This window comes from Schistocerca gregaria, chromosome X (genome assembly GCF_023897955.1).
Source record: "Schistocerca gregaria isolate iqSchGreg1 chromosome X, iqSchGreg1.2, whole genome shotgun sequence".
NCBI lineage: Eukaryota > Metazoa > Arthropoda > Insecta > Orthoptera > Acrididae > Schistocerca > Schistocerca gregaria.
In genome coordinates this window covers 803,348,838-803,372,370 of record NC_064931.1, presented here as the reverse complement: position 1 = coordinate 803,372,370, position 23,533 = coordinate 803,348,838, and the positions used below count along the sequence as shown (strand labels likewise).

General features: G+C 38.5%; 1 protein-coding gene across 6 annotated transcripts in view; it reads left to right on the top strand.

Annotated features, from left to right (window-relative positions):
* The window catches only part of LOC126297438 (SRSF protein kinase 3-like), a 367,448-nt gene that overhangs the window by 270,748 nt on the left and 73,167 nt on the right, over positions 1 to 23,533 (top strand). For all 6 annotated transcript variants that reach the window (XM_049988286.1, XM_049988284.1, XM_049988287.1 and 3 more), the window contains one exon: positions 11,000 to 11,212. In XM_049988286.1, the coding sequence (XP_049844243.1) occupies positions 11,000 to 11,212 (213 nt within the window). The remainder of the gene's footprint in view (positions 1 to 10,999; positions 11,213 to 23,533) is intronic.

Here is a 23,533-nt window from a genome sequence, read left to right as displayed (position 1 = left end):
GTGTGTGAAAAAATGGTTAGCAGTAGCTGTGCAAATGATAGTGATACCGTGAGAGAAATTCTTAATTTCGAAGTATTAGATTTAGAAACCTTTTAAAGTGTTTTGTAATGATGTTTATGTAGTTGACCTTCTACCTGAAATATTTGTTGCTTTTCTTTTAATGCTTGGTGTACAGACTGTAACAGGATGATGTATGAATCAGGTGAATTATGTAAGTGGAACATACTTCAAGGAAATCCGCACTGTATTAATATTATAAACTCTGTAGTAAACACAGTTGCAGTTGCATACAAGTTCTTAATTTTTATTTTTAAATGACCAGTTTTGGTCTTCTACAGAGGTCATCATCAGATCTACATTCCTGCATGACAGTAGGAATCGCTGGCATGCAGCAGACCTGTATGTACTGATGTGGTTAATACTGCTATATGAGCACTACTCCCCCCAGCAATTCCTGCTCTCATAAAGGAATGTAGGTCTGATGATTATCTCTGTAGAAGGTCAAAACCTGTCCTCTAAAAATAAAAATTAACAAGTTATATGTGACCATGACTCGGTTTACTAAAGAAGTTAAAATTTTGCATTGGTTTCTTTGAAGTGGCCATTACTGATTTCCTGTCACATGCTCAGCCTCTAACATCCTCACCATTGATGAAATGTTAGAGTTCAACTTTTCTATGGGTATTTACAGATATGACATCACAAATTTAGGGGCTATTTTTGAACTATCGTTTACTCCTGCTGATGAAATTTTCAGTATGTTTTTGAAATACTGTTTGCTTACTCAAAGTAGTATTTTTAATTTTATTGCATATATATAGATAACTATTTTAGTTTTATTTGTATGGTTGTCTGAAATTAAGTTTCCTTATTTGAGTGTCTTCCTGTTACAACTTACTGCTGTTAATCTAAATAAATATCTGGTTGACATTTTGTGACACTTTTGTATAATGGTGGACTCTAGTGATAGTATGTTATTTCACTTTGGAAAAACTTATTTAGTAGTAATGAAACACAGGCAGCACCCCTACAATATTCTGCAATATTAATTATTTGTTACACAATCTGTTTTCGGCTGTTAGTCCATCATTAGGTACAAAGATAAGTATGTGATGCAGTGAAATTTTATTGATCAAAGATTTTAGACTAGTGCATTTACAGAGTATTTCCTTTTCAAGAGATGAAAAATGTTAATGTTAGAATTAAGAATAAGAATAACTGAACAATAAACTTAGGTGATGTATTCCAAAGACGTGTCTGAACAAAGTAATCTTGTATTTAATAATTTCTAAATCACACATAAATAAGATATAATCACAATTTTAAGCAGATGAGTGGAGCAGCCGTGACTATACAAAGCAAAATTTTTTAACACAATGAGAGAAATTGTAGTAACTGAAATGAATAAAAATGGGGCTTTTGAGGGGGGGGGGGGGAGGGGGAATTTACTACAAGGCCTGGATGGGATTATGAGTAGTATCTGTAGCTAGAAGTGGCGTGTAAGGGAACTGTGCGTGGTCATTCAGTATTAAGTTTGGGTTGATGGACATGGTTTAATAATTTCCATTATTTCAAGGTAGTTCATCCTCCTCCCTTTTTGGATGTGATGTAATACTTCATGTTTCACCTTGTAACTATGGCCTGCTTTAAGCAGATGGTCTGCAAAACTAGTCTCCTTTTCTAAGTTTCCAACTTCTGTGGTGTTACTTGAAGTGGGTACATACTGCTCTGCCAGACACCCATATGGAATATTCCAATATTGCAAGTAATTTTATACATTCCAATATTTTCCAAAGCTGGAATGCAGTATTTACCATTGGGCAAAAAGTGTCCAGTGGTGTTTTGCACATAAAATTAAGTTTATGCATTCCTGGATTTAAGCTTTCTCGCTACATTAAGTGAGACTTCTCCTAAGAATGAAATTGTGCACCATTTATTGCGTTCTTTAGGTGGTGGATCAAGGACAGGGTTGGTTGGTTGGTTGGTTGATTTGGTGGAGGGACCAAACAGTGAGGTCATTGGTCCTATCTGATTAGGGAAGGAAGTAGGCTGGGTCCTTTCAAAGAAACCATATCAGTATCTGCCTGAAGCGATTTAGAGAAAACGTAGAAAACGTAAATCAGGATGGTCAGATGAACCTATTTGAACCATAGTCCTCCCAAATGCGAGGCCACTGTGCTAACCACTACACCCCCTTGCTCAGTAAGGACAGGGTGAAGAAGGGAGTACACCTGTTGCTTCAGCCTTTTGAGAGTTATGGATTCCACTGAGGTAGAAGGATAGCCATTGTTTGATGCTATTTGAATGATTGCATTTAATTCCATTTTGAAGTTGTCTTCACCCATGGATGATGGAATTAAGTGATGTATCATTGAATAAAAGGCAGTATGTTTATTCGTCTCTGGGTGTTGAGAACTGGCCACTATTGCCGTATCTATGGTGGTTATCTACAGTGGTAGGTTTCCTATAAATCTTGAAAGTATGAATATGGTCACTGATGTTAATGGTTAAATCTAAATAATTTATACAGTTACCCCCAAACTCAATTTTGAATTTTATATTGTTGTGTTTAGAATTTAATTGCTCGAGGAATTCTTTTAGTAGCCTGGTAATAACTGTCCATAAGCACAACATGTCATCAACATACCAAAACCAGTATCCAACTTTGGAAGAGAGTGGATTATTTTCCAAAAGTTGGTTTCAAAATTGTCTATAAACATTTAAGCAAGGACTAGACTGAGAGGAGTTCAAATGATAAATTACATGATCTGCACCCTTTAATTTTGGAATTGATTTTGAAAGTAGTTTAGTCCTGAATAGTTTGGCACTTTTAGCTTTCTGTTTATCATACACAGTACACATGATGATGTCATTAACCTCCTCTCTCTCTCTCTCTCTCTCTCTCTCTCTCTCTCTCTCTCTCTCTCTCTCTCTCTCTTTTCCCTGTCCAGTATATTGACTTCCACTGAAAGTAGAGTGGCCAAAATTCATGTGTGTGTGAATTCTAGGTGTGTACTCACATGACCATGAATAGTATACCACCATTTTATTTCTTATTTGATCCATGTTTTTTTGTACAATATCCCCTGCCTTTTTAGAAGCAGCAGTCTTAATAAGACTAAAATCAAAGACTGCTGCTTCTAAACAGGCAGAAGTCATTGTGCAAAAAACATTGATCAAAGAAGAAATGAAATGGGGGTACAGAATTCATGATCAAGTGAGTACGCACCTAGAATTAACATAATATGAATTTTGGCCCTGTTACACCCAGTGGAGTTAGATATATTGGACAGTGAGGTGAGAGAGGAAGTTAATGATGTTGTGCGTACCATGTACAAAAAACAGAAATCTAAATGTAATAACTATTCAGGACTAAACAACTTTCAAACCCAATTCAAAAGTTAAAGAGTGAAAGTCATGTAACTTACCTTTTGGACCTAAAAACGACCAACGAGAAACTGAATGTACTGGGAAAAGGCTTAAAATATTCTCCAGAGAGGGGAAAAAAAAAAAAAAAAAAAAAACTGGAAATAATACAAGTAGACCTAGAATGTGCATCAGATAAGGACATCTCTTCCAAACATCTTGTATCCCACAAACCGGAAATATCTAACGTCATTTCTGGTGCTCCACCAGCTAAAAAACAGAAGATATTAAACAGTTTCAAGGAGAAAATGAAAGACAATGATGTCATAGCAATCTGTTCAGGGAAGGGAGGGGGGGAGGGGGGGGGGGGGGGGGGGAAATGCTGTTGTCTTAATGAGCAAATGTGACGATATTAACAAAGTAACAAGTAACAAAGTAACAAGTAGACCTAGAATGTGCATCAGATAAGGACATCTCTTCCAAACATCTTGTATCCCACAAACCGGAAATATCTAACGTCATTTCTGGTGCTCCACCAGCTAAAAAACAGAAGATATTAAACAGTTTCAAGGAGAAAATGAAAGACAATGATGTCATAGCAATCTGTTCAGGGAAGGGAGGGGGGGAGGGGGGGGGGGGGGAAATGCTGTTGTCTTAATGAGCAAATGTGACGATATTAACAAAGTGGAAAATTTCTTAATTGTCCCCAACTTCCAACAGATACAGAAAGATGCCGCACAATTGTATAATAATAAAATTAAAAGTGTTATCAAACTATGTGAAAGTATAATATTACACTGATGATTACTTCCTAACGAACATGAATCCTATAGTTAAAGAAAACATCCCAATCCATCCTGGGGTGTCTTCATTCTCATCTCCATGTTACAAATTAAATTAGCCAGTGTGTTAAATGACCTGCTCAAGGTTAAAACCAAGTTCAGACATGGTCATGGTATCCTTAATCCAGTTGACTTAGTGAGCAAGTTAGAATAGATGCAAATCCCCCTAGTGCCATCTGATTTCTTTTGATGTTAGCAACTTATTCACTAATATACCTGTTCAGAAGTGCCTAAACATTCTGACACAGTTACTACATAAAATGGGAGTTACTCCAGTTGTCACAGATGAAATAAGGTTAGCTATAGAAAGTTGTCTTACACAAAATTATTTCCATTTCAGTGGCAGGATATACAAACAGTTGAATCGTCTAGCTGTGAAAATCAATAAACCATGTCAATAAACCCAAGCTTAATACTGAATGATCACACAGTTCCCTTACTCACCACTTCTAACTGCAGATGACACTCATAATCACATCCAGACCATGTTGTAAACTACCCCTCTTACTCACATTCCCCATTTTCCTTTATTTCAGTTACTATGATTTCTTGCATTGTGTTAAAAAAATTTGCTTTGTGTAATCACAGCTGCTGCACTCATCTGCATAATATCACCATTATGAGGTTTATAGCAAAAGCAAGGTTCCCATATCTTTTACAAATAGAAAACGTTGTTTATTGTTATTTATTTAAACATCATTGAACAGCTTACACTTCTTTCTATTTTCCAGTATAGTCTCCACACTTTTCAACACACTTTTGAATACGGTGCTCCAGCGTTTTTATTCCTGAGTCAAAGAAGTCTCCCACCAACCCGTTGAGGAAGTGTGTGACCTCTGCTCGAACTTCATCATCGCTCTTGAAGTGTTGGCCAACTACGTGTTCCTTTAGCTTGGGGAAGAGGTGATAATCACTGGGGTCTAAGTCCAGACTGTACGAGGGATGGGGCGTAACAATCCACCCAAAATTTCTTCAAAAGCTCCGTGTTTAACTAGCGATGTGGGGTAAAGTGTTGTCGTGAAAGGGTAAGTGTTGTCGTGAAATAGCACCATTCTGTCCTTCAGTTGTCCTGTCTGGCAATTCTGGATTGCTCGCTGGAGTTTGGTCAATGTTTCACAATATCTGTCTGAGTCTATTGTCATCCCAGGTTGCATGAAATTGATGAGGAGTACCCCCTTCTGTTCCGAAAACAAAGTCGCCATAACCTTTCCTGCTGACTGCATTTGTTTGAATTGATGTGGTGGCAGTGAACCGGAGTGTAATGAAACACCCACGTTTCATCTCCCATGATAACAGAGTCCAACTACTTCTGCATGTTGCCTCCCCACTCACATTGTTGAGGAAACTTGCGCGCACAGTCAAGGCATCGCTCCTTGTGTCCATCAGTCAGCATCTGGGGGACTCAGCGATCACACACACCTTGTGATAACCCAACGTTTCAATTGTGCCATGGGAAGCTTCAGGAATGCATTCAACAAGTTCACGGACAGTGACCCTCCAGTCTTTGAGCAGCTCACTGTTGATCTCCTGAACAATCACATCCAAAACCGGCAGTCTTCCACTCCATTCTTCATTATGAACGTCCATGCAACCCTCAGTAAAAGCCCTGCACCATTTTTGGACGTGCTGAATGGACATGTACTCTCCACCATAAACCTCAGTCAGTTGCCGATGAATCTCCATGGGCGATAACTTCCTTGTGTGGAGAAACCGGATTATTGCCCAAACCTCGCACTTGGCGGGAGTGGCGATCAACACTTCTATTTCTGATGGCTGCCAAGCGAATCACGGATGGGCGGGCTCGAGAGTGGGGGAACCACTGCGCACGGCACTGTTGTCGGACTTAGCCTAGCACCTTCCCTCGAGGCCGTATCTCATTGGGAACTTTACTCTTGGTACAACCCTCGTATATCTCATTTGTTTGTACACTAATGGCCATTAAAATTGCTACACCATGAAGATGACATGCTACAGACCCGAAATTAAACCGACAGGAAGAAGATGCTGTGATATGCAAGTGATTAGCTTTTCAGAGCATTTACACATGGATGGCACTGGTGGCAACACCTACAACTTGCTGACATGAGGAACATTTCCAACCGATTTCTCATACACACACAACAGTTGACCGGCATTGCCTGGTGAAACATTGTTGTGATGCCTCGTGTAAGGAGGAGAAATGTGTACCATCACATTTCCGACTTTAATAAAGGTCAGATTGTAGCCTATCGTGATTTCAGTTTATTGTATCGCAACATTGCTGCTCGCGTTAGTCGAGATCCAATGACTGTTAGCAGAATATGGAATCAGTGGGTTCAGGAGGGTAATACAGAATGCCGTGCTGGATCCCAACGGCCTCGTATCACTAGCGGTCCAGATGAGAGGCATCTTATCCGCATGGCTGTAATGGATCGTGCAGCCACCTCAACAGATGGGGACGTTTGCAAGACAACAACCATCTGCACAAATAGTTCGATGACGTTTGCAGCGGCATGGACTATCAGCTGGGAGACCATGGCTGTGGTTACCCTTGATGCTGCATCACAGACAGGAGCGCCTACGATGGTGTACTAAACGACGAACCTGGGTGCACGAATGGCAAAACATCATTTTTTCGGATGAATCCAGGTTCTGTTTACAGCATCATGATGGTCGCATCTGTGTTTAGCGACATCGCAGTGAATGCACATTGGAAGTGTGTATTCGTCATCGCCATACTGGTGTATCACCTGGCGTGATGATATGGCGTGCTATTGGTTACACATCTCTGTCACCTCTTGTTGGCATTGACGACACTTTGAACATTGGACGTCACATTTCAGATGTGTTACGACCCGTGGCTCTACCCTTCATTCTATCCCTGCGAAACCCTACATTTCAGCAGGATAATGCATGACCGCATGTTGCAGGTCCTGTACGGGCCTTTCTGGACACAGAAAATGTTCGACTGCTGCCCTGGCTAGCACATTCTTCGAATCTCTCACCAATTGAAAACGTCTGGTCAGTGGTGCCCGAGCAACTGGCTCGTCACAATATGCCGGTCACTACTCTTGATGAACTGTGGTATCGTGTTGAATCTGCATGGGTAGCTGTACCTGTACACACCATCCAAGCTCTGTTTGACTCAATGCCCAGGCGTATCGAGGCCGTTATTATGGCCAGAGGTGGTTGTTCTGGGTACTGATTTCTCAGGATCTATGCACCCAAATTGTATGAAAATGTAATCACATATCAGTTCTAGTATAATATATTTGTCCAATGAATGCCCGTTTATCATCTGCATTTCTTCTTGGTGTAGCAATTTTAATGGGGAGTAGTGTAATTTAGAAACTATTGAGGACAAGACTATTTTGTTCAGCAACATCTTTGGAATAAGTCCCAAAGTTTATTGTTCAATTATTTTCTTCTATGTACAGTCATTGTAATTTGTCTATAGTTCATTCGTTAATGAGTCACACACTTTATCTTTCTTAAATAATCTGATATAGCATTTACACTGAAATAATACCTCTTGTTTTATTCATAATTCTAACATTAACATTTTTCGCCTCTGGAAAGGGAGATAATCTGTAAACGCGCTAGACTAAAATCTTTGAGCAACAAAATTTCACTACACCACGTCCTTTTCTTTTTTGCCTGACGATGGCCTAACAGCCGAAAATCAGTTTGTGTGACAAATAATAAGTATTGTAGAGTATTACAGGACTGTTGTCTGTGTCTCATTCATAACGTATAAAATATTATACTAAGAATCGGTGTAACAGGCTTTCAATGTTATTAAGGCTAGATAAAGAGTCAGTTTTAAGTTGATTGCCTAGTGACTCAAAAGCACAGAGACCATTTGCGTATCATTTGCTATTACATGTGCTTTCAAATGTCTGTAAAGACTTTGAAGCCTGAATGCTGTAAAGTATTTTGACTTGGACATTCGTTAGGCATCAAATTGCTTGTGTTTTCATTGATGGTAATATTCTCACTGGTATATGCATTTCAGTAGTCCAGCTATTGTGAAATAAAGAATTTTCGTGTGATTTCATTTATTTTACCCACAGTTGTATCACGTTAACCATGCGAAGTCCTTTATTGTGCTTGGAGGTCCGGTATAACGTTTGCCTGACGGTATCTTAATTTGAGAATTGGGGGAAAAAAAATCTTATTTTCAGTGATGTAGTCCTGTTCTGTCTGGTAGTGCATTTTTCCAACATTGTCCCAATGAACATGTTTCATCCATGAAATACACTTTTAGAAGGCCTGCAAAAGCCCAACCTGTGGCTGACATGCCAGTGTCATCGGACGCATAGTGTTTCCACCCAACAATTTCTTACATGTGGGAGTGGGTGGTCAGAGGGCGCAGAATCACATAAAGAGAGTGGATGATTAAACAAATCAAAGCCATTGTTTTCTCATTGCCAAAGCACCTTTCATTGTCCAGTTCGTTCTTTTTTTCTTTTATAATCCAAACCCACATTATACTCGTAATTTTTCATCTCGATGAGTTGGTGTGGGTGTAAATACTGTGTACTGAAATATGGGAACAAAGTTTCTGGTAGCAGCACTCTTGTACAAAATATTCTATGTATTTGTGCTGTATCAAATTGTAATAAAAACACAGCTTTTAACCATAAGCTCCAGAATCTTCGTCAGTAGCAATTGACACTCAGCATGCTGCTCAAGATTGTTTCTGTGTTTGCAATGCTAGCGACATCTGTCAGGAAAATAAACAACTTGTCAAATTTAGCTGTTGTCACGATGTCACGAGTCCATTTCATGCATGACTAAGATGATCACTGCCCTCCCCATTATAGTCTTCGTACATTCTAATCTCCATAGCCTCGTTGAGAACTATCTCCCAGTAGGTTAATATATGGGACAAGATTTTTGTTTCATGTAGCTGCACAGAAAGAAGGGAGTGGAGTAAGTGGAACACCTTCTGATTGTGGTACATCTTTGCACCAGAATCCAAGTGCTTCTTGTCAGGAAAGTTATAGCTTCTTTACCAACATAGTTCAAACACAGTAACCATCCTTCCATCTCTGTCTCAACAGGAAACTCCCTACCCCGTCCCCACTGCATTCTAATCCTACTTTCTCCTTAGTCATGGACAGACAAGGCAGACAGTTTTTGAGTTAAATATACCTTCAGTGTTGAAAGACGTGGTAAATAGAATAAGCAGAACTGAAACTGTTGTATTCAAGAAAAGCTGTAGGTACATTGTGCAAATGGAATTTATGAAGTGTTTGTGTGCACATTATCAAATCTCAGAGTATGGCCAGTTATGATTATTAGTTGACCCCTCCCCCAGTTAATATAAGGTATGAGTAAATGTAAATAAACTGTAACAATTATTGGTTCCTTTTACTGAAGCATACAGGATGCTCGCAAACAGTTTGGTTTCATTTGTCTTTTTCTTTGTCACAATAATCGTACTTCTTGTAAAACATTTAGGTATGTTTGGTCTGTTGATGTCACTGTAAAGTCTGTGAATGATCTTACCAGATACATCTCTCTTCCACTGTGCGATCTGAAATGCTTTTGGTTCTATAATATATATGCATACATTTCTTTATTTGTCATAGCATGACTGTTCATATCTTCTCTCACAAAATGACATTAGTTTGTTCTCACATGAGTAGCCCTGAGAGAATTAAGTTATACCTCTATAAATCATGATATTTCTTTTTCCATGGGAAAATTATTAGCAATTTTAGCAAAATTTTAAAACTAAAATTTATATTAGCTATGTGCGCTTTGAGAATATTTAAAATCATTTCCACAACAGAAATTTTAAAAATTAGAAAGTTTCTCACAACTAAAGAAATTTCCTTGGAAGATATTATGAATGTGGGGATGCAGAGCAACAGCAGTTTAGTAAACTTGTTTAATAGTGCAGCAGTAGGACAAAAGTGCGTCATACAAGTAACACATGTGAGTGTATAAATCTGGCAATAAAGCATACAGATGTGTGCTTGTAGGCAGCAAATCTATTACATGCTGGTTTCTAAAGCAGAACCTAAAAAACGGGGGGTTTTGAGATTGTATAAATCTGGTTATAAATGATACAGATGTGTACTTGGAGGCAGCAAATCTGTTACATTGTGGTTTCTAAACCAGAACTTACAGAACTAGGGGCACTTTATCAGAAGTCACTATTATATAGGTTTTAAAGGAAAAGAACCAATTTCTTCAGTAAGGCCAAATACTACTGCAAGCTGTCTGTGTCATATGACACTACCAACCCAAAAACTGTTAGATTTGCATTTGAGATGATGATGATGATGATGATGATGATGATGATAACAACGATGATGATAAGAAAAACACTGAAGATAGTACACAAAATGCTGAAATATAGGGGAAAATAAGAATAAATGAAATCTCTTGCATAAGGCAGATTATTGTGTAGGTCATCATTAAATTAATTTGTGTACAGTCCTTGGAAGTAGCTGCTACAAACAATGAAGTCAGACACATCCTGTAATATAATCCTACCATTCATTGATAATGTATGTTAGTAATGTATGTTCTGCAAAATGTGGTTTTCTTTAAATTAAATCCTGATTTTTTTTATTACCTCAATCTTTAATGGGGGGGGGGGGGGGGGGGTTTCAGTCCTACTTATGAACCTTTTGACAACTCAGTGACACTATTATTCAGTGAGTTGTTACCTTTACTTATTAAATTATTTGCATTCCACTAGGGCTTTTTATTATTATATTTAACCCATAATATGCGCTAGCAAGCAACTCATAAGGTGACTCATTTTCATACTTAATACTTCGACAAATTTCCAGATTTCGAGAGTAATAAAATCGATCCAAATGAGAAAAGTGAAGTTCCTCATGTGGAAGTTTCCCCTGAGGTTGAAACTGAAACACGTAGTGTGTGTAATGGCCACAATACTGAATCTCAGGACTCGGACAATGGTAAGAAGAAACCTACGCTTAGATGGAATAGAAACAGTGGAAGCTCGGACGAATCTGATACTCGACAAGAGAAAGAAGAGGGTAAGACCTTATTTTTTTACATATATAGAGTTACTCTTAATGATGTGCTAAACTTAAAATGCATTGACGCACATTGTGGCTATGTTTTTTTGGAATGTCCAATGAAACAATTTTTTGTTGTTAGCAAATTTGAAATTACAAGCCAACACGCTAGTTGATTTTATATCACTTTTAGTTGGAAGATAAAAACCAACCACTTGCTTGAACATTTTGTTTTTGTTGTTGTTGTTGTCGTCGTCATTGTCTTCAGTCTGAAGACTGGTTTGATGCAGTTCTCTGTGCTACTCTATGCTGTGCAAGGCCCTTCATCTCCGAATAACTACTGCAACCTACATCCTTTTGAACCTGCTTACTGTATTCATCTCTTGATCTCACTCTGTGATTTTTACCTTCCCCACACTGCCCTTTAATACTAAATTGGTGATCCCTTATTATCTCAGAATGCGTCCTATCAACCGATCTGTTCTTTTCGTCAAGTTGGGCCACTTGTCTCTTCAGTTCTATTTAGTACTTCCTTATTAGTTACATGATCTACCCATCTAATCTTCAGCAATATTTTGTAGCACCAGATTTCAAAAGCCTCCGTTCTATTCTTCTATGAAGTGTTTATTGTCCTCGTTTCACTTTCATGCAAGGCTACATTCCAGAAAAATACTTTAAGAAAAGACTTTGTAAAATCTGTGTCTATATTTCATGTTAACAAATTTCTTTTCTTACCATTGGCAGTATACATTTTAGATCCTTTCTACTTCGACCATCATCAGTTATTTTGCTGCCCAAATAGTGAAACTCATCTACTACGATCAGTGTATCATTTCCTTATCCAATTCCCTCATCGCCACCTGATCTAATTTGACTACATTCCATTATCCATGTTTTGCTTTTGTTAGTGTTTATCTTATATTATATCCTCCTTCCAAGATGCTGTCCATTTTGTTCTCCCAAAACTTTGATTCTGTCTCCAAATTTTTCTTTGGTTTCCTTTACTGCTTGCTTTGTGTACAGATCAAATAACATTGTGGATAGGGTAAAACTCTGTCTCATTCCTTTATCAGTGACTGCTCCCCTTTCACGTCCATAGACTCTTACAATTGCAGTCTGGTTTCTGTACAAGTTGTAAATAGCTTCTTGTCTGTTACCCTTGCTACCTGTGTTGTTCAAGATTAATATTAGCACATACTCCGTCTCAGTGAAGAAGATAAAGTGAGCACATTGTACTGTAACAATTATTAGTCTGTTGTTAATCGATTGCTTTGAATGATGTGTTGTCTTTCGTTATGATGATTTGCAGTGTCCTGTATTGTACAGGTCTAGTCATGTAGCATTTGACTGTTGGGAGAAACTTAACCATAGAAAAGTAACAATACATACATCAGTTCCAGAATTCATTTCTTTTTGTATTCTAAGCTTCTAAAGTTATGCAGCAGTGGGCAGTTATATTTATCATATAATATAGATGATATTTTTTGTAATCATGTCAATTTTTTGTCATTGTGACAAATGCATCTTTGCTCATTCATTGTTTCTTTCCTTACCACTTCACTACCTGTCAGTCTCAGATGCCCAACATGGTGTCTCTCCAAAGAGTTGTCAGGTGCTTTTTGTCTGATGTGTTGGCAGATACTTGCAATTTAATTTTTTCAATATGTAGCTAGGGTCAGCCCAAACAAATACTGCTCATCACGTCTTTCATGTTACGCTCAGAATTGATGGAAAGTGTCAGCTTGTTTCTTGTTACAAACAATAAGATTCTTAAAATGGAAATTTACATGTCCATTCGATATAGCAGTCCCAAACTAGTCCAGTGCAATATTCGTTTTATTGATATCTTATAACGTGGACAGTAAAAATGGAGAATAAACAGTACTTAAGCAGTGACTTAGTAGCATTACTGCATTACATTTACAGTCATGCTGCTGGAATACTGGTTATCATTCATGTTTTACTCTCTCAGATTGATACATACAGACGAAACGAATATTACACTAGGCTAATCTGGAACCACTATGTCAAATGAACATGAAAATTCCACTATAAAAATCACATTGTTCATAATGAGAAACAAACCGACACTTTCCATCAATGCTGGACATGACATAAAAGAAATGATTTGCAGTGTTTGTTTGGGCTGACTCCAGCTACACATTGCAAAAATGGAACTACAAATATCTGCCAAAACATTAGACAAAATGCACCTGATGACTCTTAGGAGAGACACTCAGTACACTTAGATAAAACATTGCTGTAGTATTTATTAGAACATTAACCTGCCAGATATCACATACTCCATATATTTTTGAACCTGCATAAGACAATAGTGACTGAATAGCAAGCAACTGTAATCTTTGCACTTCATACCATGTGGCTATTCATTGATACACAATGGTCATCCAGCAAGATCTTGCTACAGTTGCTATGACAACAAAGTTGTAGGGTAGTGTAATTTAGTTTTCTTGTGATTTTCCAGGCTTCCTTTAGATGAATACCAGATCAGCATTTTAATTTCAAACTACAACTAGTTTTCCCTCATTCTCCTGTAAACTGCATCACCCACATGGAAAGAACAATCCATAGAGGAAAAACAGAAATAGAGGATGTTTATGTGCAGTTTTTAGATCCATCACTAGCAGTTTAAAATAGATTCATCATAAGCAGTTTAAAATCTGGTTAATGATGAAGTGAGACAATGTTTAAGAAAATGGACACACACTTAGGAGCAGTTTTCAAATTCATATCCAGTCATCCTAATTAAAGGTTCTCCTAAATATCTTTAGTGGTATGTTGTGATTGTTTGTTCAGTGAGTGTTCAGATGATTTCTTGCCCCATTGTAGCTTTTGCTCTGGTTTATCAACACTGTTCATTCAGTCAACATCCCTTGAAGAGTCCTTTGAAGCTTAGATTGTGTATGCATTATCAAGAAGAGTTATCATCACATGAAGTTGCCAGCATTATTGTCATAAACTGCAGCCAAGTGACTTGAAGATTTAATGGCTATCATGAGACACCAGACATTGGAGATCTGCTGTGTAATGGTCATTCGTGGACAACAGCACCTGCCACTGACAGCTGCCTCAAATTCTAGCTGGTAGTTTCCCTGAGGAGAATGCATTGCACTGCCTTTTTGGAGGCAAGTGAGAGGAATGTGTTGACCCAAACAGTTTAAAACTGACTCCATGTGATGAATTTGTTCCCTAGCAACACTACTAGCCTTCCAGTACTGTGGGATATGAAGCAGGTTTACAAGGGAACACTTGGGATGGAACTTGAAACAGTGGTGTCACATTCTCTTCACCAGTGATGACATTATTTGTCAGTCATTTGATGGATCATTATAAAAGAATGAAGACACAGCCCAGTACCATAGTGCGTCTCAGGCATGCATTCCCACAGGTTCCAGGAGGAGTCAGTCCTGTCATGTTTCGGCTGGTATCATTATGAAGTTCTTGTAAAGTTTTAAAATCACTCTTAAATGTTTGTGTATTAGTCGCAGTGTGTTGAATAAAGGTTCGACTTGAGCAGCACACATTCATTAAACACATTGGCTAGTATCACACTATTCAGATGTGTTACCCTTGTAGCTGCCAACAACAGTGTGTCTGCTGTGTGCTCTCAGCACCCTTTCCTGCACCCTTTGTCTGACATCACATCCGCCAGCTGCAGAGGGTACATGCACTACATGAATAAAGTGTAAAACATATCTCTGACCGTATGCATAACTACTTACGGTATTTAGTTGAGGCTATGACTTGTATTGTCACAATACACCCCCACCCCCAAAAAGTATGAACAATATGAAAAGCCTTCTTTTTTTTTAAAAAAAAAAAAAAAAAAGAGTGGTTGCTGCCCACTGTGTAAGTAATGTTGAAACAAAAGACCAAATAAAATTTCAACAGTATTTAAATGGAAAAAATTGAAACCTACATTATAATAAATAATAATATGCAGAATGCACTAAACTACTAAACTGTCATAGCAAAAATTCATTTTTACAACTATTTACAAACGTTCATGAAATGTGTGTGTCCATTTGATTAGCATTAGTTTTATACCATTAGTTTTAGCTTATGGACCTAGTTAAGTATGCTGTCCAACAAAGCTAGTATTTAAAGACACATGTCAATTAAAATGACATGTAAAAGCAATTTTAATAAAAATTATTTGAGAATTTTATGGAATATCAAATAAATCACATTTTCATGTACATTTGCATTAATGTATGTGTAACTTAATGTTTAGTATTCTAAACATTTTTAATGGGGATAAATGTTTCATCCTACATGAATAAATTTTACAAGGAAAGTTTCTTCTGGTTGAAAGAATGATAAAAGAAATTCTTCAGAGGAGCACAGATTCAAGTCATAAAATATTCATCACAGGAACAAAGATTCATAAGAAACAACTTCACTATTAAATTTTTACCACTTACACTACACTCACTTAACTTTTTCTCCTGTCTTTGGATATACAGTCATAACTGTTTCTTGCCTCGCTACACAGCACCAGGAATGAACCTCTTCTGTGATCTATGGTGTTCTGTCATGAGACAGCTTCAGTTTTCTGGACACACAAATGAGCCCAAATTAAATCCAGTCTAATACTCTCTCATTAATCAGAGTAATCTGTAACATTCACTTTAACATAAAATTGAAAAGAAGCTGCCAATTTCAATTGAACTTGAAAAATATATTGGCATTATTAAAAAAAGAAAACTAAAGTTGTAAAACTGAACGCTCCATTGAATGCCTTAGTTCAGAATTTTGTATTAATGATGATGCAAGTGGTGATATATCTAAGTTATCCGGTTTATATTGTGACCAATATTCAGAAATATATTGTAATTTAATCAAGCACTTGCAGTTAAACACTATAGAGTCATTAATATAGCCAGAAATATTCAGGTGATAAAATGCTACCTGCCATAAAACTTAACATTACCTTTTCTACATGGCAGCAAACAATTTTGTAGATATGTGACCCACACATATCATACCCCTCCATATATCATCAGTCATCACACAAATATCTTGTATTTTATTCTCACTTCCCATTAATTTCATGTTACTGCAGAATATTCTGTACATCTATATTCAAACAAATGATCAGCGCTCTTAATTTTATGAAACAATAAATGCTACACCCAAAATTCTACCCAAATGGAGTGCAGCAATATTAATTAACTAGTGAACCAGACAATGTTTTGCAGTTCCTACATATGTATGGGATATGGGTGTGCATCTTAAATCCTCCTCTTTCTGTCTGCCCATCACTTCCTCCCTCCCTCTTTCTTTGTCCATCTTCTCCTGCTCCCCCTTTTTCTGTCCATTGCGTCCTCTCTCTCTCTCTCTATGTCTTATCTCCTCACCCCCTGTGTCTACGTTCATTCCTCTCCCCCAACATCTTTCCTCATACCAGTCTGTCTCATCTTGAGGCTTGTTTATTGTTATTGCAAATGGAATCTTGATTGGGAATTGAAGTTGCTTAAAATGAATGGGTAAAATGGTTGGGATCGTTGGTATACAGGTTATGAGAGACCTCTCCAGTTGCTGGATCTGTGAGGATAGTAGCTCCAATGACAGTATTTCACATAGTTTTATTCTGTAGATGGATAGGATTATGAATTTTCAGATGATTCAGGTTCATAGTAGTAGTCTAACCATAAACCAATAAGCCATAAATACAACTTTCCTGTTTTCTCTAAAACTGACGGCATGTAATAAAACAAAACAAGACATTGTTGTTTGTGTGACCACTTGTTTAAAGCCTGAGTAACCACCTTTTGCAGCGTAGACCACTACAAGACATGCAGGAAGGGTGTCAATGAGATTCTGCAAGATACCAGTGGGCGTGTCGAGTATGCCAGTTTCAGATCCGTGGCCAGCTGGGCTAGGTTTCTCTGCTGAGGATCCATGGTGCGAATGGCCCGATCAAGATGGTCAAACAGATTCTTGATTGCGTTTAAATCCAATGAGTTTGGTGGACAGAGCAGTACGGTAAACTCATCCTGGTGCTCTTCAAACCACGCTCGAGCACTTTGTGAGCTGTGTAATACATTGCATTGCCGTGCTGGTAGATGGCATCATTCCCAGGAAAAAAATAAGCTGCATGTAGGAGTGGACATAATCCTCACATACTTGCAACCATCCACTGCACCTTCCACAATGAGGAGATCACCCAGAGAATTACTTCCCGCCGGGACCCTTCTGATGATAGCTGCAGTGTGTTCGCTTTCAGACATTACACACTGTACACACCAAAAGTGATCTTTCTGATGGAGCATAAAATGTTATTCATATGAAAAGGCCATCTTTTGTCACATAGTGGATGTCCAATTCCTACCTTCATTGCTGATGAACAGCAGTCAGCATGGATGCATGAACCAGGTCCTGTTATGAAGTACCAAACGCAACATCATTTACTGAACTGTCCTTGAGGAGACACTGTCAGTAGCCCCTGTGTTCATCTGGGTGGTCAGTTACTCAGCAGTTGTGTGTCTATTCACCTATACACATCTCCACAGCTGTTGGTCAGCCCTCTCTTCATAGATTGCCACAGCCTCAGTGTCAGTTTTATGTGGTGCCATTTTGTCATCAACAATATACTGTAACCACAGCAGCACAAGAACACTTAACAAACTGTGCTGTTTCAGAACTGCTTCCACCCTTGGTCTGAAAGCCAGTGATCATGCCCTTTAGGACGCCAGAAAAATCACTGCTTTTTCGCATTACAACAATGATTACACTGTTTTGCACATCCCCGCACAGTCAGTTTTAACAGAAGAACTGTACTTTGTCATTTCAGAAATATGTAGCCTATGTCAGTTTTCGAAGTAAATCAGTCAAGAGCTTGTCAAGATTTTTGGTAACAGCATTTCCCCTATGTAAAATTAGGTAAACACACACGTAAAATATAAAATGCTGACAATGATAATTCACACCACTCAATCCATATTCAGGCACTTCATCACAGACTCAGCTTTTTTATATCTTCAAGTAAAAATTGTTCTTAAACCTAACAATTTTTTATACTGAGATAGTAATCTACGGGCATTGGCATAGGGTATCTCCACTATCTGTAAAGGTCTATGATGTAGTTAAAAAAATTTCTTCTTTTCCTATCCAATTCACATGACTTTGATAAACCTTAAGACACACATGACTTACTATATTTCTGATTAAACTTGGTCTCAGTGTCAAACTTCATCTGTTTTACATCCTTATTGTTCCTTCCTACAGCCCATTTCTTTCCATTGACAGTTAATAGAAAATTTCTTAGTAAGGTATAAGTACAAGCAAATGGCTGTATGCTGTTCTACATATTAGTCTTCTGTAGCTAACCCCAGGGGTGGTGGGGTGGCTGTGGTGCAGGATGGCTGGAGGCAGAGAGCTGAGGCAGGATTTCAGGCTAGTGGTGGCCCAGTGAATCCCAGCTATCAAAAATTATCACTTTATTCAGTCAAACATTTGCTCTATGCTTGCATCTGGAGCCTTGTGGCTAGTGAGGTTGCAGCCAGCCAGCCCTCTACAACATGCACACCCTAGTTTGATTATGACAGTGCTCAGTATGCAGCAGATGACCCGGTTATATGAGTCATGCCAGACATCACCCTATATAGTCAGGATTACTGCAGCAGTAGCCAGCTCTTTGGAGGGTGACCGTGTCTCAAATGCCAGTGGCGTAGTGATGCCCTTCCCACAATCGCAAAAGGTGTCCGCTGTACCAGGGATGCGACCTACTGCTCCCTGTGCAAAAGTCTTGCTTGCTGATGGAGTGGGCCTTGTCAACCCTGCTGTGCCACGGTATTGAGTCCAGAAGCTAGACTTACGGCAAGAAGCAGTTACTGCGAGAGAAATCCAAACTTGTGACTGCTGCTGGTGGCTCCATATTGTACCTTCACCTGGCATGACCCCCCATATCTTGGGAATGATGGGCTGTGAATGAATCCACTGCCAAAAGGGCAACTATTTATACAGGATAGCAGCACACCTGTTACGCCAGTGTGTCACCTTTAGTCACGTTTTCAGTGGCGCTACTGAAACCTATTGGTGGAGAAATCCCCATAACTGTACTGCAACATCCATGCCTTATGACTTTGCTAGCAAGTTTCACCAAGCCAAGACATACCTGTCTCACAGTAAATCAACAGCTATATTACTATAATCATAATGTGAACAACTCACACTCACTGGTGGCTAGTGGCTGCCACAATACTTCACCGTTATTTTCCCACAAATCCAGCCATAAAATAGCAGTTTTACTTTTCCTGGAAAGACCTGGCCCTCCATGTTCCCACTTGAGACTGATCTAGAGCAGATTCCTGAGTTAAGTGAATGTCATGCCACATTTTCAGAACAGGTTTCAACCACAAGAGTATCTGGCGGCTTAACCCCCAAAATTCAGATACCGCACTTACGGTACAAAGCTTATTCATTAGACATCCACTTAAGGTACTAAGTTGCTTGTCATTAATCCATTTAGTAGTCCATGAATTGCCTTGGAACATATCACGTCACGTCACATCACATCATATCACATCGTGCCTCTGCACTTCTTTATCCTAGTAGTTGTATAACCTTGGCAATTCTCTCTTCATACTTTCACAGCCTGTTCCATGACCTCATATCCTCTTAAGGGAAGATGTAATGGATTTTGGTCCAAAAAATCGATTTTTCAAAAATATCATTTTCTTGATCTATTCAGTTTAATCTATGTTTATGTGAATTTTATCATGATAGCAGCTTTAGAAATGCCTGTAAAGTGTTAAACTGATTAACTCTGCACTGGCGGTCACTCCCTCCTTTTCCGACATTTGGGAAACTGCTTGCTTCAGCGAAATTTTTGTCAGTATGAGGGCAGTTTTCTTCAAATATCTTTGTCTGACCTCTATATCTCTGGCTGACATCTATTATCTTTCCCTGAAAACTTCCGTGCATGTGTTTTATTTACATTTTGACAATACTAACAAATATTAGTAGGTGGAAGGTTGAATTTGCAAACCTTTATGTGGAAGTCAAGATTTATGCATTATGGGTGGTGGAAAGACTGTGTTTAGGAAATGGAGGTTTCATGGAAATCGGTATACCAACAAAAAAGAGGAAGCAGCTCAAAATGAAGGACATAAGCTCTCACCTTCAGCATTGAAACTTGGAACAGGAGAATTGTACAGGTGCATGAATGATGTTGATATGGATTCCACTGGATTCAGACTTACTGGTTTAGAACTTTTCTGCCAGGCTATAAAGTTTTAGCTGTAAAAATACAGAATGCATGATTGTTGTTGAAGAAAGAAGAGTGGAAATAGTTCGTGATTTTAAATTAATTTATAATTCATGTGGCCATGAATTCTCATTTTCCTCTTCCAACAAATCTGACACTGGTACCTATGAAAGCAATTTTAGGGTGGCATATGCTCTGGTATTCCTTGGACAGGGCAGGGAAGGAGGTAATTTATTGAGTGGGTTTCTGAACATGCCTCCACCTTGTGCAAGGTTTGAAAAAATAAATAAAGAAATGTCTGATGCTGTGTGCGATACTACCAAAGTTAGTATGAAGAAAGCAGTGGAGGAATTGGTGGAAAAACCAAAAAGAAATAGATCCTGGGGTAGATATTCATGACAGTGAATCTTCTACAAATGTTACTAACCTGTGTGTGTGTGTGTGTGTGTGTGTGTGTGTGTGTGTGTGTGTGTGTGTGTAGACCTGGATGAAAAGGGGTCACACATCTGTGTATGGAGTTGCATCTGTTATTGGTATTGACTCAGGTAAGTTCTAGAAGTAGAAATTATGTCTAAATACTGCCACCAGTGTGCAACAAGGAAAATGTCCAACAATGAAGACAGTGAGAAACTGTGGCAAGAAAAGCATGCAGTAGCATCCTCTAAAACTTATAGTGGCTCAAGTGGGGGCATGGAGGCTGCTGCAGTTGTGAGGATGTTCTGGATGTTCTCCAGGTCTGAGGACCAGTATGGTACCTTGGTGATGTGGACCCCTCTTCATTCAAAGCTATAACAGATAAAAATATGTACAGTACAACAATAGAAAAGTTGGAATGTGTTGGCCACATCCAAAAGAGCCTTGGTGCTAGGCTTCGTCGCTTGCTGAAAGAGAAGAAAGATGAAGTGCTTGAGGGTGGAAAACCACTAGGAGGAAAAGGCAGACTTACTCTGAAAGAAATTTATTCTCTTCAGTTATTTTATGGGAGAGCTATAAGGAGAAACATATAAAACTTAGAGGCAATGAGGCATGCTGTCTGGACGACTTCTTTTCGCAAACTATCCACTGACCAAACATCAAAGCACAACCTGAGTCCGAAAGACGATTGGTGTAAGTTCATCAACAGAAATGAGACATATTCACATAAACACCCACTTGTTATGAATGTAATTAAGCCCACATTCTGGTTTCTTTCAAACCCTTATTTATTGAGGAAGTGTCTTAATGAAAAGCTCCAGAATGCTGAATTGTACTGCTGAAGAGAGTTCGTATGGATGCTGGTGTGTTTACAACAAAAGTATTTTACACCATTGATGAGAGCAGGGTTAAGAAAGCTAACAGATCAGTGTCTTAGCTGCAAATACAGGCTAGGCAGATTCACAGAGGAGAGAAGAGAAACCTGGAGGGTGAGGAGTATCAGTATGGAGGATTTTAAAATTGAGGTAAGCTTATTACATGTAGAAGTATGAGAAGAAAATCTTTGAACCTCATTTTCTCTGTTTTACATTTTTTACTTTATTAGAAGCCTTTTCTCAAAAATTATATGTGCTAAAGCTAAGAAATTTTCAGGAACTGTTCGCAACATGTTCCTGTCTCCCTGGAACTGAAAATTATGAGCTCCTGCAATTACATTCTCATTTTTAGATGATTTTATGTAGAAAATAAGTTAATTTTGCATATGCAAAATTTAAACTTATGTTAATGCTACAATTTTTACCACAAATTAATAACTGTTGTTCAGTGGTCATATAACCTTGTCAGGACACTACAGTAAAATTTTCAGATTAATTGCATGATTAGAATTTGAGTTAGGGCTTTTTATAAAAAGACAATAAAAAAATTAAAAATTCAACTTTCTGGCAAAATATTGATCCTGCATATTTTATTATATTTTCCTTTAAAACACAGCTCTTTTGCTTTACACATGCAAAATTTTAGATTCGTGCATTAATAAATATGGCTGTAATGACTTTTTAAATAAATGTTTACATTTTCTGTTACATCCCACCTTAAACTCTAAAGAATAAATTTCTCAGACACATTCACCCTACAGTATTCCACACTCATTTTCTTGCTCTAGGGATCCAGTCTACTGGCATTTCCAGTGCTGGGGGAACAAGTTAATGGGCAGCTCGCCACCTAAAATAGATGAAGGTTGTGCACAGCAGAGTACTGCTATACGTGCTGCATCAAGTGGTCTGCCAAAATCTGTCCCTCTTGCGTGGCTTATTAGTTGGTTCAGGGAATGGATTAGGTTTGGTTTCATTATGTTATTCGAGAAGGTTAGATTCTGCATTGAAAGTACTTCTATTGGTTCATTTGGGCAGTACAACTTTGACTGTCTTAGGGTCAACATGATATTGTCTGCAATTCTAGCTGGTAGATGGAATGTTGGCCCTGTTATGTCACGTCCTGTCCCGTTGATCGACAACCCACCACTTCTCACATCCACTCATCTTATCTCATTGAGCCTTCCCTGCTCGAAGCAGCTCATCAACACTACCATCTTGTCATACACGGAATAAATCCAGTATAACCCTGCTTGCTGGAAATACAGTTTAGGTTCCTCAATGTCCCTAGGATGATCCCACCCATACTTTCTGCCCAGGAATAGCTGCATCACACGTGCATTTTCACTAGTTTGAATCTCCAAGATCAGGCACACTGTAAACTTCTCCCTTCGATCATGCTGAGTTACTCTCTATCATTACTAAATGTCTGTCTCCTTCTTCCGAGATCAACGACACACCATCTGTCCTTACTCGTACAAATTTTCACCTCAACAGATAAGAATGAATGGTATAACATTTAAATTGTGCCTGTTTACTTGCTACCAGGAACCGAACCAGTTCATATAAACGTGCCTGGTCAGTTTTTACGTTTACCAATGCTGTACCAGTAGAACTGTGAACTCTGCCTACTGGGCTATGTAATCAGTCTCAACTCTGGGTGTAGTTCCCCTCACATGCCTGTAAGTATTGCTCTGGTCATAACAGGATAGGACTCATGCAGTACATGATGAATAGCTTCCTGTAAGCTCACCATCGCCACCCAAGTATCCCATACTTTGTGTGCTATTGATTGTAACAGCCTTGTCATGGTGAATCTTG